The sequence below is a fragment of the Chamaea fasciata genome, unplaced genomic scaffold (genome assembly GCF_029207755.1).
Source record: "Chamaea fasciata isolate MVZ Bird 193981 ecotype frontalis unplaced genomic scaffold, bChaFas1.0.hap1 SCAF_4, whole genome shotgun sequence".
In the NCBI taxonomy this organism is placed as follows: domain Eukaryota; kingdom Metazoa; phylum Chordata; class Aves; order Passeriformes; family Sylviidae; genus Chamaea; species Chamaea fasciata.
In genome coordinates this window covers 7627531-7643716 of record NW_027094089.1, presented here as the reverse complement: position 1 = coordinate 7643716, position 16186 = coordinate 7627531, and the positions used below count along the sequence as shown (strand labels likewise).

General features: G+C 35.2%; 1 protein-coding gene across 4 annotated transcripts in view; it reads right to left on the bottom strand.

Moving 5' to 3' along the window:
- BNC2 (basonuclin zinc finger protein 2) overlaps positions 1–16186 on the bottom strand; it is a 333060-nt gene that overhangs the window by 119755 nt on the left and 197119 nt on the right. For all 4 annotated transcript variants that reach the window (XM_066180813.1, XM_066180815.1, XM_066180814.1 and 1 more), the window contains exon 3: positions 666–768. In XM_066180813.1, coding sequence (XP_066036910.1) covers positions 666–768 — 103 coding nt within the window. The remainder of the gene's footprint in view (positions 1–665; positions 769–16186) is intronic.

Below are 16186 nucleotides of genomic sequence, written 5' to 3'. Positions count from 1 at the left end.
CTGCTAATTCGATAATGACTATCAAGAAAAAAATCACTTCCAAGAACATGAGGTAGAAAAGGATGAATAAAATTGAAGGCCTTTATGTGAACTTTTCGGCCTCTCATGCCTTTTATGCCTGATGTGGGAATCCTAACCCTTCCTTTCTTTATTAAGATACTTAAACATGGGAAGAGAGGTTCAACTCACAAATCATACATGCACACTTTCTTTGTAATACAAGATACACTCTCAACATGTGAGATCTGAATGTTTGACGCTGGTAAATTTGAATTTCCATTTGGCCCCATGACTTATTGGCTGATGCTTCTTTGCAATACAAACTCTGCTGTGCAACCACACTGTAAACTTTTTGCTTTTCTGTTAAGCCCTACTAGAACTACATTATTTTCTGGAGGGTAGAATATTCTTTTGAGCGGTACACAAGCTTTCGAACTCCAGTGGCACTTGAAACCAGAATAAGAGACCCCTACTTTTTCATCCTACAAATTGCTGTAAAAAAAGCATGTGCATGCATAGACGTTGCCCAAACCCAGATTGTGCAGCCACGCATATGTAGACAAATTGTACCACTATTGTCTCTATCAATCTACTTTTTATTATTTAAAGATACTGTTAAAGATGGAAAGAATTGAAAAAACAAGCCCAGAACAGATATTTCTTACCATGTGCCACCCAGCCATGTTTACACTGATCACAGGTTCTCAGGTTAATCTTCCCTGGCTGAAAACATTCACATGTGCAATTTAGCAGTGTACAGCGGATGGCCTGGAAAAAGAAACAGAAAACACATGTTAATGTATTTCTTCCTGCTTGTACAAATTTGTTGTGATGACTAGAATGTTATAAACTGTATAGCAAAACCCAGCCTCCTAAAAATTCAAAGCCTTGCTCCTTTTTTAAGTAGAAATGAATTTTCTTTCAAAAACATATGTCAGTATGTCTCATGGAGATATATACATTCTTAACATCTTTTTTAAGATTTACTCTATTTTCTTTAGAAAAAAATACAAAAGTTGGTAGGATGAGGATTCTGTAGAAGTTCCAAAAATATTCTAGTTTTACAATGACTTCACGAGGAAAGAAATTTACTAATGATGTCTTACCATAGGAGCATATCAGTTTCAAATCCAGATAAAAATTAGGAAACAAAAACAGAAGGAAAAGAAAACAAGAAGTATGTTTCCCCTTTCCCCATGGAATCCAAAGGTTGTTTTTGAATTTCCTTTTTGGGGTTCACCTAAGACATAACTCTGCTGCAAAAAGAAGTAATGGATTTTATGTGTTCCCAAAACAACAAAATGATCAAGATACACGAATAGGGCTGGTTCAAAAAACATCTTGTAACTTGCCTTTATGTCTCTCACTTTCTCCAATATCTTGGAATAGCCTTTAACCTCTTAAAACTCCTCTTTTGTTAAACATATATTTTTCTGTTTCAAAGTAGCAATGCTAAAAGTCCAGTCCCATGCAGACATCTCAATTTCACTTAATAATACACCTTTCTTAATAATGGACTTTCTCATCTTCCTTTTTAGAATTCTTTCAAAAACTACACAGGTTTACTTTGACAAGGACTAGCTACAGCCTCAGAAAAGTGAATATAAATTGAATGAGACTCTTTCTAATGTAACAGACATATGTTTTTAAATAGTGTAGAAGATGACCTGTGCACTTCAAACTGCTACTAATAAATTTATGGCATGCATTTGGATGTAATTTGCAGGGAGATTTCTGAGACAGAGAGGCTTATTCTGATCATTCACAGATTAACAATCTACTGTAACTACCAGAGCTGCCAGGAAAAGATATCTCTGTAGATTTAGATGCAATCAATGATTACCTGGGGGCTAACGTGGGGGAAGGGTGCTTGCCACAGAGATACTGAAGAATTATGAAGACTCTTTCCTTTTCCAAAGAATTAAGACACACACACATATTTTCTATACCAAAAATAATTGTCTTAACTCTAGTGACTTTAAAAAAATTATATTCTGCATTAGCTTGGCCTGGCTAAGCTCCTTGACTGCTGACAATGTAAAGGCTCAGAGTTATTTTAAATGGTAGATCCCTTTACTTATTTATTTGCCTCAGACAGAAATGTAAAGACATTTATAGTTCATGGATAAATTTAGTATCTGTATTTCTCTGACTAATTTCTGTTACAAGAGTCATTTATTCCTCTTATCCTATCTGCTCATTTACAACCTTTTACACTCAAAAACCAAATGGGAAAAAAAAAATCCTACCCTATTACACCTGGGCCTCTGTCCCCATGTCACCTGTAAAATTACTCATTACCCAGGTTATAAAACACTGCAATATAGATGTGTGATTAAAATAATTAGTAATATGAAACATAAGGCTACCAAAGAAGTGCTGACCATGCAGGAATAATATATGTGTTTGTGGGTTATGAGAAAAAAAATCTCCTGGAAGGTCCTGTTTTATGTTCAATAGTGTATTGACCTGGTAATATATCAGGACTACACTGGTCAGTAATAGTCTTCTTTTGCTAACATGTTCATTAATTAATGAACTCAGTAATTACTTGTACTGCAAGAAGCAGGTCTTTCAAAGTGGTATTCTTATTTTACCATAGAAGATTTTCTCACATTCACCACTTTTTCCAGATCTCTGCACCAATGTGACATACATGGGTTGTATTTGATGATATTTTGATTTGTTCATGTGTCATTTACAACACATGTAAGAGGTGTAATATACTGCAGTACATGTACTAGATAAAAGTGACATTTGGAAGAACTGCTTTATTAAGGCTCATCAGCATTTCCATTACAACTCTATCCACTTTTGGCCTAGGGGTCAACAGGTTGCCTGTAAAAATTTGATTCAGCTTGAACCTGAAATACCATTTAGCAGCTTAAGAGTAAGTTTTATTACACCCATTCAAAAACTATCCACTTAGCCACTGTAGATTATAAAATGGAGGGGCAAAGTTTAGAGGTTACATGTTTCTTTGCCTCTTCTCTGAGTTAAAGAGAGTATTGGTGATGTTAAGTCTTGAACTAACCAATTAGTATGATTCTATCTTTTATATATATTGCCAAAAAAATAATCCAAATTTTTCAGAAACATGAAAATATCGGGTTTTTTCCTTGAATAAATAAATAAATCTGAAAAGTCTTCAAAAACAGCTATGCATTTTTATAAATTATTATCAGTTGGCATGAAAAAAATCAAAACATAATTAGCATGGCCAAAATATTCAGCCTGGCCTTATTGGCTGGTTTTTCTGCCAAGGGCGTATGTTGATGCCAGGTTGTAATTTGGTTTCAGCAGTTTCCCATTCCACCACAGAGAATCTCATGCATACTTCTAAATGATGAGGATTACCCCTCAAGCTGCAAGATGCTCACTTAGGACTGGAAATACCCATTCTAATTCATGTTATGGCATGATCTTGGGCAAATTATTTTGTTAGCCTGATGCCTACATTCCCTAAACAACAACTAGACACAATGACAGTAAGGGTTTCCCGGGCAGATGCAACATAAATTAGGAGCCACTCTATAGCAGTAGAGGCTATTGAAAGTCTCAAATAGAATTTTATCTTTATTTCAAAGATTAATTTTGCACTTTACTCAGTTAATTCAGAATTAATTAACAACCTGATATCAGTACAATATCCAACAGGAAGACAGTGAAGTTTTGTGACAGGAAGATTCAAGATGCCAAAAACATTGCGTGATCCTACACACAGGGTCAGAACGCTTTCATTACCATGAAAGAAAGTAATGTGCTTGAGGAACTTCACAATGCAACCAGCAAATTCACTAAGCTTTGCAGAATACATGTCACAACTATGAACAGTATTTTTCAACTGTTTTTCAGTACTAGAAATAGAAGTCATTTACAGCTTGTGCAACAGGCTAAGGAATACCAGAAGGGTAGCTGAAGCTGAATTAACCTAAGAACCCAAAGTTTTAATGCAGACCTCTATTCCCTAGCAGCAGGGTTTTAAGGTACAGTTCAGGTGTTGTACATCAGTGAATTAGGTATTTGCGTGAAATTATGAAAAGAGTTAGAACCAAAAAGCACTTTTAAGAGCTTGCGTCTCAACTTTAGGAGAAACCCAAACACAACACGTTAAATTAACATTTTCTATCCATTTTCAAACAATTTTACTCTCTATTGCAAACGAAAATTACACGAATTTGAACTAATATTTAATTGAAAGTAAATGATACTGTCATTAGGAGAACAATTTGAAGTCATCATATGGTAGATGATCTTAAGACATGATGGCACACCAAAATAATCAAAGTTAATGAGTAAGACTAATGAGAAACACCGAGATACATTCTCATTTTGCTGTATACTGACTATGGCAGAATAACTTATAAAGTAGAAGACGACAGATAAATTCTGCAAATGTTTCAACCCTTTTTAGCAGAAAGTCTCCTTCGCCATTAATTTTCTCATTCTGTTTCTTTGTTATAAAGCTAAAAGCTAAGAAGATGTCCATAAGACATTGTTGAGCGAAGGACTGTACCATGCCACAGTTTGAGGTTCAGAGATTTTTCTTTGTTTTTCAGAGCACATATATATTCTTTAAAAATCTCCTAAAAAATCTGTCACTCCTCTTCTTTACTACTTTATGAATCCAAATAAATATTTTTTCTCCTTCTAATTAAGTACTTTTTTAAGAGATCACAGCAAAAAAATCTGCTGTGGAGATGGCAAAAAGATCCCAATGAAATCACACTATTTTTAATAGTTGGCAAATCAGGAGTAGAATACAGTTTATTTTCACATTAACACCAAAAGGAGGATCATTTGTATACTGACATTTAGGAAATGCACAATGTCACCTTCCTGTAATGAGATTGGTATTATATAGAACTGTTTTGGTTTTAACTCAGCTGACATCTAAGCCCCACCCAACCATTTGCTCATTTCCCTCACAGTAAGATTGGGGGAGAGAAATCAGAAAAGTAGGAGCGATGAAAATTGTGGGTTGAGATAAAGACAGTTTTGTAGGTAGAACAAAAAACCCACAAGCAAAAGAAAACAAGGGATAAATTATACCCCTCTTATGTATGTTTTAACTTCTAAGAAAGAGGGAAAATTGGGGTGAAACTTCCTGCTGCACATTCCTACTGCAGAATGAAGTAGACACATGCAGAAGTATTTTTGTCTCTGCAGGGCAACTGTATACCTCCATCATTCAATTCTGGTACAAAAATGACAATTTTGAAACTCAGCTAAAATGTTTGTATGGGCAATTCAGAAGCCAAAACACTGGACTGGAAGAGGGGGAATACCTTGATACTCATCCTGGGTCTGTCACTTGCACTGATGCACTTACTTAACTACTCAACCTACAGCTGCCCAATCTGAAAAAAAATGGGCAATGCTAATATATACCGTTTTCAGAGATAAGGTTAATAAGCTGCTCACACAACATGGTGAGATATGAGGGAAAAAGTAAGGCTGAAATATTCAGCATTATTATTTCTTCTGTTGACACAAAAATTTTAACAGATTTTTTTTAATGATACAGGTTTACTTTGATTTATCATTAGTAAATGAATTATTTTATACATAGGAATCACGTAGAAAAAATAACATTAATTTATACATGACCATAATAACTTCAATAATAATAACATAATAATGCTTTGCCCAAAACAAAAAACAGTAAAGAGGAATTTACTTTGCATTTGAATGGTCTGAAACATTAATGTAATGCTATGATATGTTTAATCTCTCTCCCATTTAGAGATACTCAAATACCTTCTGAGTTATTCACTGCATTGCAGTATTTTGTTGGCAATTTCACATGACATTATATTAATATTGTTTCTTATTTGTATTTATTTTCAGTAAATACAATTTGAAAGGTAATAATATTGTTGTATATATCTGTGGCATTCAAGAAAACAGTTACTAAGACAATATGAAGGTAAGGATGCTAACAAGAGAGAAAGCTGTTAGTAGGATTAAATAGCTTTTTCTGGAGTAAGGAAAACCTAGTCTTCAAGCATGCTAGAAAACTGTTTTCAAGTCTTCTTGAGAAAGAGCTGTTAAGTGAAAGGGGAATAAGAAGAGAGAAGAAAAAGAAAATCATTTGTAGTCTTGCATTAATTTAGGAGCTGCTTTTTAGTTCTATCCCAGATAACAGTAAATGAATCTGTATTAAGGAATTCTACCTGGACTTTTCTAGAGAAATATAATACAGAATATATGTCTTATTTTTCAGGAAGTTTCTGTAGAACTTTCATGCTGCATCTAGACACTCAGCTCACAGGGCTGCCTACAAGATACTTTACAAAGACTGCAGATGCAGTATCACCCTATGTTTCTATAGCATGTAAAACCAGCCTGATGGTCTCAGGCATCAAAGTTATTTGCACTGAAAAATTAAGACTGACAAGTGCTTCTTTGCTTAAAATTTGAAGAAAAAACATAGTTGATTTAAGAATGAGGATTCCCAGTGCCCAAGAGCCTGTTAGCAAACACAGATATTTGTTCTTACAGAAGAAAACCAGATTTCTGCTATGAAACCAACACTGTCAGTCATTGACAAGTTGCCAAGGCAGTGGGCAGTGTCAGATAGGTATCCAATATCCAGGGATGCACCTGCAAGCAGTTTCACATACCCTTCTCTAACCATGACTCTTCTGGAGAGTAACACTGCAAACTATACCCAGGTACTCATCGCAAGTAATCACAACTCACTGTCCTTTAGAGATCACAGGAGGCAAATTGCTTCCACTGGTTTTACTGGCCTGCCATGGACCTGTGATTTAAGCTGCCCTGGTGAGACTCCACCTGGAGCACTGCATTTGTCTCTGGAGTCCTCAGCAAAGGAAGCGAAGAGCACCTGTGGGAGCGAGTCCAAATAAGCACCACGATGACCAGAGGGCTAGAATACCTCTCCTATGAGAAAAGATTAATAGAATTGGAATAGTTCAGAGAGGGGAAGAGAAAGCTCCAGAGAGTATATAAAACAGCCATCCAGTACCTAAAGTGGCTTGGAAGAAGGCTGTAGAGGGAGGGACGTTTTATAGGGGCATGTAGTGACCGGACAAGGAGTAATAGCTTTAAACTGAAAGAGGCTAGGTTTAGATTAGATTTAAGGAAAAAAAAATTTGAGGAGGGTGGTGAAACACTGGATCAGGTTGCCAGAAATGTGGTGGATGCCTCATCCCTGGGAACATTCAAGGCCAGGCTGGACAGGGCTCTGAGCTACCAGACCTAGCTGATCCCTGCCCATGGTAAAGGGTTGGACTGGATCATCTTTAAAAATTCTTTCCACCCCTAACCACTTCACGAGCCTATGATTCTATGAAAAGTACAGGTGATTGTTCTCCAGAAAAAACGTGCATCTTGCTGGCAGCTGTATTGGAGAAAGTATACTGAGATTCCTATGGAGTGGTACCACCCTTGCTATTCACAACAGATTTCCACTGCTTATAGATGTTTCATAATAAAGTATGTAAACCAATAATTCGAAACTTGTGATGTAAAAATTAAAACTAAATATGCTCAAAAAAGGTTTTTTACTTCTAGGATCTTAAAAAAAGACATAGAACCTGTGGATCTAGCATGAACATGGAAGGAAAATATCAACAAATTTTAACATTATGTGGACTATTGCGTCAGTGATCCACAAAAGAGGATTTTTTTTCAGTAGATTATAAGTGGTTCAAAAAGAGTTACTTCAATCTATTAAATCAAATAACAAATCTATTAAGCCTCATATCTATTCTTCATCTATTGTTTCTCCACAAATCTGTCAGAAGACGATGAGAATGTGAGAAGTCTTTAAGGTAATTAGATAAACAACTCATAATCTCTAGACTATTTTTCATCAATCTCAGAAAGTCTATCGAGTAAAAATTACAAGTGAAAGGATGTAAATACACAAATATATTACTTCTAACAAATAAATAGGGAAACTTATAAGAAAAATGTAAATGTCTGCACATAATTGTAGGCAAAATCTCCTTTTTCTTCTGTAAGTTGAAAGAATAAGCAGCATCTGATTTAAATAAAATGAAATGTAGCATGACCCATGGAATAACTATTTATTTCTGTCTATTTATTCAGGAATTCTCCTTAAAAACACTAATACATTGTTTATTGTCTAATCTGCTTTTCAGGAAGTTTTGCCTCTGGGGATTTTCTTTCCTTCTCAGACGTTATTACTTTCTGGATTGTAAATGATAGGTTTTCAATTTGGAAAAAAGAATTATGTGGATTTACAGTACACTGTGCTACATTTTATCCACTGAAGATAAATATGGGTTCTACAGAAGTTATGTAAAAGAATTATAGTGAAAGATTTTATTGTTTTGAAAATAATTCTAAAAAGAAAATAATGCTTTCTCTCTCTTCAAGGTCAAAACTCCATACTATGTATCCTGTTCTTAAGTTATACCCTAAAGCAATAAATTCTTATTTACATTAATAAAATACTCAATCCTGGAGTGTTACTGCAGTGACCAACCCTGTCAGCCACAAAACTAGTACTATAAGCAAATAAGAGGAAAACCACCCAACTTTTTTTTTTGCCTCGCCCCCAAAAAACCAGACTAAGAGGTGAAAAATTTTCTCCTCATTAGAATTAGTAATTCATTACTTAAATATGCATTTCTTTCATTAATATAACTTTTAAATTTTGCTTCTTTGGTGTTTCCTGAAAAAAAAAAAGCAATGGATATTTTTTCACAAATGTTCGCTAAAGTATATTCTTATCCCTTCACCTTATTTAGGAGAGAGAAGAATTCCAGTAAGCATGAGATATGTGTCTCTTTGGCCAGAATGGAACGTTTAAAAAATTTTATATATACATATATATATATATATATATATATATATATATATATATATATATATATATATATATATATATATATATATATAATAAAACCTGAGAGAGAGAGAGAGAGAAAAGAGGGAGAAGGGGGGCAGGCAGTGGAGGGAGAAATGTTATTGGTTTTCTCAGAAGGATTTTCTTTTATACATAGCTTTAGCCTATAATTTTGTCCCTGTTGGGCACACTGCCTAAATTTAAACACAAACAGTCAAGCAATGAAGAAACATTACCACATTTACTGTGAACAAAAACTCCCAGTTGTACAGTGAAATTTTAATACATTTCAACTTATCTCTTTTACTAATGGGGAGAGTACAAACCCTGCAGGAATTCGCTCTGGAAACTGGTAATTACAGTAGACTCACTTTTTTATAATGCATATGTATAGTCAAATACAAGAAACATAGCTGCCCTTTTGATGTAGGTTACAATAGGAATGCTTAAAAAAATTATGAAAATCTTCTGCAATTCTAAAGGAATGCATTATTTCATGGGAAGTTGTCCTTTAGCTATATTAAAGAACAGAAGAATATATAGTACAATATAACATACATGTATTTATTTACTTTTGTAATCTGAAGCAGAATTTTATCAGGCCATCCTTTTTTTTTTAAAGTAGGGTAGGGTCTTTTTGTTTTGTTTTTTTTTGTTGCTTTTTTCTCTAATGTACCGGTACAAAACTGGTTTCCATCCTACAGTATCATTTATGAGTTCAGAAGATCTTTGTTCTCCCAGGCCACCCCTCTACACAACCTTAAAATTTAAAAAATTTTGATCATCAAATTTATGTCTCATTAAAACATTATAACATACATTTAAAAGCACTATTGCAATTTCACAGATTTACAATATACTGTGTACAACTCTTATAAGATAGGACAAGCTTTGTCTGGCAAAACATGTTTGTAGTGTATGCAAAGAGAGATTTAATTTATTCTGAGGACATGTGAAATCAAAGCAGGATCTACTGCCAAGTCATACATACAGACAATATTTATCTTTAATACTGTAATGATAAGATACAGCTATATGTTAAAATATCCAAACAAGCAAACAAACAAAAACAAAGTACAAGACAAGTAAAGGTTTGCAAAACCTGCCATTTTTTCAGGTCTTTTATAGTTCGTACCACTATTTCTTAATGCTTATCAACAAATCATACTACCCAAATCTGCAAATACTCACACCCTCATTCTTTACATATATTCACATTCTAAAAATGTAGAAAAAAAAATCACACATTTCATTATTTAAATCATTGTGTGAACTATGAACAACATGCATAAAATTGTGTTAGAATTCCCATTTCTGGAGTTCCTGCAAAAAAGCACACCTTCAAAACTGCCATAAGAGCAAGCCATGCAACCTGGCATTTCTTTGAGATACATTTTCAACAGTTTGCAACACCTAGCTTGGTGGAAACACAATCTGCCTGTCTCTGTTAAACAGATCCTATGTGCTATGTTGATTGAATGGTAGCATGAAACATTTGCAAGTTTCTCTTCATATGGAATAGCATATTCACAGTTCAAGACAGTCACAAGTGAATTCTCTAGACCCCGAGGCTTCATTCTCTAAGCAGAGAAAGTTTTAATTACAAGGAGACCATGTAATTCAGTGTCAATGATTGCTCACAATCACCAATAAGGAATCAATGGTCAAATGGAAACGGTAACAATGATGGTGAAGTTCTCTCCTTTCCATAGATACTTTCCATGGAGTTTTTCCATACTTAAACCCCATGAAATTTCATGAGTTGGAAATTTTAATTTCCCCTGTTGCTGGAGAGTAGCTTTCTCACAGATGTAACCATCTTCTCTACAGAGTTAGTGTTTCAGCACTGAAATAATTTCATTTAAAAGTGAGCTGTTAATGACTGTGGAATTTATTTTTCTTTCTTTTATAATCAAAGAAGTCTGATCTTGACTAAATGTGAAGATATTACTTCTAATTCAGAATTAGGAAGTTTGGTACAATCAGACTGAGCAACAGACTGAGGAAGGGTGCTACACCAGGGTTACTAATGAAAGGCACAGAACTCAATGAGTGTATGCATGGTAAGCATTTTACTATCTCTAAAATCCATAAAATGCTAGGGGAGTGAGAAATATGTGTTCCAGCAGACCTGTGAGTGTAAAACATTCTTCACAGTAACAAAAGTAAATCGCACAGAATAGAAGTTATATTCCACATGACTTGTGACCCTGGCTGATGCAATACTTAGGATGAGCTTGGTCAACAAGTCTTTGTTGAAAGCATATGGAAGGTAACACAAACTAATCTTCAGAAATTACCTTCACTGCTCTACATCACAACTGTCAGAGTGATTTCTGTCTGCCTCAGGGTGTGCAGAGGTGATACACAGAGGATCAGTCTTGACTTGAAATCCATAATCTATGCTAAAATGTCACTTAATTTCTAGATTTCAGAAGCTGTGTGAGGAGAAACAAGAGACAAAATAATCCAGATTATTGATCCTTTTTGTGTAGAAGAGAATAGACCCAGTCACATTTCTAAATGGAAGAAACAGTATCTTTGCAACGAATATGAAGCAATGCAGCTGCTTTCCTCTTCTTGACCTACAACCTTCATTTCATTTCTAAGGACTCACAGAAAGGAAACTCCAATCAATTTGAAAAAGACACTGCTTCCTTTAATCTTCTGTCACATGCAAAAGTGAGCAATGTCTCTTTTTAACAACTTTCCATAAAAAGAAAAAAATTACAATACTTGAATTGGATGTATAAAAGGGGTGTAAAAAGACTATATGTGAGACAACTAGAGATAAAGGCTTTATCTAGCTAAAGTATTCCAGATCATTGACAGTGACCCTCATTATTTATTTCTTGATACTTCCCAATTTTTAGTACCCAGTTCAATTTGGAACTCAATTTTGGGTGGCGCAAAGGACCTCCAATACATGCAGAATTTCTGAGGATGTTGATGTTGATCTTAAGTAATCTTTGTCCTCCTTATCACTCTTCCTTTTTATAATATTACGTGTAACAGTTAATGACATGGGCAGAAAATGAAACTAATTAGAATGGGGTGGCTGCAGTTTAAGGAGACAGTCCTGAGTGATACCTGAGACAACAAAAAGTAATTTGCTGACAGCGAAGCTAGAATAAATTTTATGTTGGGGGGCAGTGTTGGCGGGAGAACAGAAACTAACTTCCTTCCTTCCTTCCTTCCTTCCTTCCTTCCTTCCTTCCTTCCTTCCTTCCTTCCTTCCTTCCTTCCTTCCTTCCTTCCTTCCTTCCTTCCTTCCTTCCTTCCTTCCTTCCTTCCTTCCTTCCTTCCTTCCTTCCTTCCTTCCTTCCTTCCTTCCTTCCTTCCTTCCTTCCTTCCTTCCTTCCTTCCTTCCTTCCTTCCTTCCTTCCTTCCTTCCTTCCTTCCTTCCTCCCTTCCTTTTGTTTAACTGAGAGCTGTCTAAAAATTCTGTATCTGTTTAAAACACAAGAAGCAGTAAGCAAGCAGAAACTAATTTTTAAGCACAGTTCCAGGAAGATGAGCAACAAAGCCTACAAAGCTAACCACACAGTAGCAATGCTTTTCACATTTGTCAGCAGTCCTATAAATACCATTGCCTCCTGTTTTACACTGCATTTTTATTGCTATGTTAGGTAAGAAATGCTAGCCTGCCACCACAGTTTCTGTAACAGTAACATGCCCCTGAGCACCAAAGCAAGTACTCAAGAGATTCTACATTTTTTGCTTCTGACCTTGTGAATTTGTCACAGAATCAGAGAAAGTGCTGAGTTGGAAGGGCCCCACAAGGATCATGGAATCCAACTCCTGGCCCTGCACACCACCATCCCCAAGAGTCACACTATGTACCCAAGAGTATTGTCCAAATGCTTCTTGAACTCTTTAGTATTACTGCCTTGCATTGATCATAGTTATTGTACCTGAATTGGGCCAAATGACTATCAAATAGTTTTTGAAAGATCACTATGCTCTCTCCTGGTTTTGCAATTAGGAAGGCATCTTCATATAAACAAACAGGACATTTCACATTTAAATATAGAATCAGTTGTTTTTCAAATCTCTTACCTTATAATAGCTTAACATTTACATATATTTGTTTGAAATCAGTTGAGAACTCAGATACTATACTGGACAAAAGGAAAAAAATCAGTTGTTTTGTTTATATTTTTCATTGCTTTTTTTAATGTAGTGACAAGAGTGGACACAAGTCTGACTTGGATATTATCCATTTCTTCTTCACACTATCAAGTGAATTTATACTTTGAAACGCATGCTAAATAATATCTCTAGACCCTGAAATCTCGTTTATCTGCAGATCTAATTCAGATTAGGCAATGGGAGTTATGAGTTGATTGTGACAATCTGTTCCTGTATCTCAGATCTGGAATAAGGAAAGTTGTACTCCCAGCATATCTAAACTTTGAAAATTCTGCAGAACAAGTAAACCATATAATTAAGAACAATTTTTTCTTTTTTCTTTTTCTTTTAATGAACATTAGCTATCTAATTAAATAAAATTCATCTCTTTGGACACATGCATTCAGTAGAAAATGGCAACAGCTACACAGACTACCCCATCCAAAATAATGTATTTTAATATGTTGCATTAAAGTAACAGCAACTTTCGCCACTTGGCAGCATACATTGTATTTGACTCCACTTATTTTCTAGTTTATTTCAATAAAAGGAGCAAACGGTGTGCTCTTTTGTACCATGTATTTTTCAAATCCTGACTGTCCATTTTGTTTTGTCAGTGTTCAGCTCCTTTAAAAAACAACACACATCCTCATAGATAAAGTTGACAGAATTTAGTGTATTCCTAGGTTCTTTTACAAGCTCTCTCCCACCTTTATCCAGAGGACGACAATATTCTGTGAATGTTTAGTATTTCCTTCCTTTGCCTTCTGTATGCTGGTGTTAGATCTTGCCAAGTATAGCATCAACTGCAGTAATCCTGCTGCTAGTCACTACACAAGTGCAAAGCATAGTCTGTAGAAAGAGGAATGTTCTCATTCTCTATGCAAAGTCCAGCCTGCAGGCTCCAATCCAGTGTGTATACTTACATGCACATGTGCTCATGCTAAGCCCTGTATTTATTCCTGTCATAGCACCCTGCAGTTTATCACAGGACAAAAGTTACTTTGGTCACCATGTAATATGCAAATAATTTGCAGCAAATACATATATATTGTGCACATTTGTGGAAAAAACAGACCAGGCCTGTAGAAAGTGAAATGTCTTGGTGTGTGCAAAACACTGGCCCAGAGTCTCTTCCCATTGCAATCAATATGAATCATGTCCTGTTTCACTGAAGCGAATTTAAGAGTATCATAGGTTTTTTAAAAGTTTTACGATATAAGAGAAAAATATAGTTACCTGGAAAATGTGTCAGTAACTATCTACCCTCTCCCAAACTATAAAATTGAGAGGATAATTATAGTCTCTAAAGTGTATCACCTTACTAGTACACTTGGAATTTATCAGCTTTAGAGTGTAAAGCACAAAGCTATCAGCCTAACTAACTGAGGAGAACAAATCCTGCTCTCAGAATTTTGATGCTTGTTGGGCAGTTAGTCTGCATAGGACACTTAAACTCCTGGTAACGATAGCATGTATTAATGGTTGGTATTCTTTATTTTCAGACATTGCAGTAGCAGCTCCCTAGTGCCCTTCTTCCTCAGACAAACTCAACAGCAATTCTGATGAGAGTTCCCTGACAGACTCTTGCTGCCATTCTCACGATCACAAATGCCATTTCCTGAAGCTCCTGCTGTCATCTACCTATATATACATGTATGTCATTATAAGCTGCACAGTAAATGCCTGCCTGTGTGCAGGAGAAGATAAATCACCACACTCAGCCCCTAACTGCAACTTTTTTCTCCTGCGGGACAAAAGCACAGGCCAGATGAAATGGGTTCCTCTGTCTAGACCTTGGGGTCTACATGATGGACGGCCCTAACATTAAACAAGCATGCACTACAGAGAGGACTAAATTCAGCTCCAAGAAATTCATGTGTCACATCATTACAGCCAGCAGATTTTCATAATGAAAAGTTCAAGTCACAATGAGACTAATGGGAGACTTTTCTCTCATTTTTTGTGAGAGTTCCACCAGGTCATAATTAAAAGCAATATTTAGCCTAACACAAATTGATTCGTAAAAACAAGATGCAGTCACATGCACAGGTTTTTTTCTCTGCTCTGCTTCCCACTTAATACTCTTTGGTGTGAAAACTGGTCTAGAAATTGCTTAAAAGCCACCCTTCAGGTGAGAATTCCAGAGTTTTTGGGTAACAGTTCTGCCAGTCACACCACATAAAAAGTTTGTAGCAGTATGTTGATAAGTCTGTTTCCACTCATAGGAAAAGCCAGATGGTGCAGAGGTGTGTGATAGTAATTTATAAACAAAAAACAAGCAAACAAAAGAAACAAAGAAACAAAAAGAAATTAGGATCCCAAAATAGCTGGGGTTAGTTTCAGTTTGAGGATCAAATTCAGCTCAGTTTCACTTTATCCAGACTGATTCACTTCTCCCTATTATTATTTGATTACTAACAATGTGTTTGCTGCTGTGAAATCCTCAAAAAGAAAAGGAGTTTAACTTCAGGAGTTTTAACACAGACATAGAGGAACAAGATGTGCTAAGTAGCTAAGAAGGAATTCAAACTAACGAAATTACCTTCCCCTAAATTTCCATCAAAATTGATAAAAATTTTCAACACAGTAACAATTTTAAAAAATCAACAATATTTATAAATTCATCTAAATTTAATTGATGACTTGAACTGCACATGGACTTTTGGTATTTCAAAAAACAGTATTTACATGAAGAAAGTATCATGCCAAAAACCAGGAAGTGATGCTTCATTAATATTCATTACATGACAACACTCAAAAAAAAAAAAAAAAAAAAAAAAAGGAAAGAAAATGTAAGCTGCCAAGTTTATTTTGGCAAAGCTCTGTGACATGATTTGTATTCAAAGCAAAATCTAGGAAAATGTTCCTAAATCATTGTAAATCCTTTTCAAATTGAAAAAATAAAAAACCCCACATAAAACATAAGGAAAAGCACTTCTGAGTTTCAGCCTTTTTTTTCAATGCTACACTATACATAAGCAGTTTAAAGGAAGTACATTGTCACAGAAGACCTACCAATTTAGGTTAGATACACTTTCTCATGCTTTTGTGACAAAGAACTTGATCTGTTTGTTATCAAAGAATTACAGACTAATGGTATTTATTCCCACCTATTTTCCTATCTATATCTATCTATATCTATATCATCTATATCTATATCTATATCTATATCTATATCTATATCTATATCTATATCTATATCTATCAGCA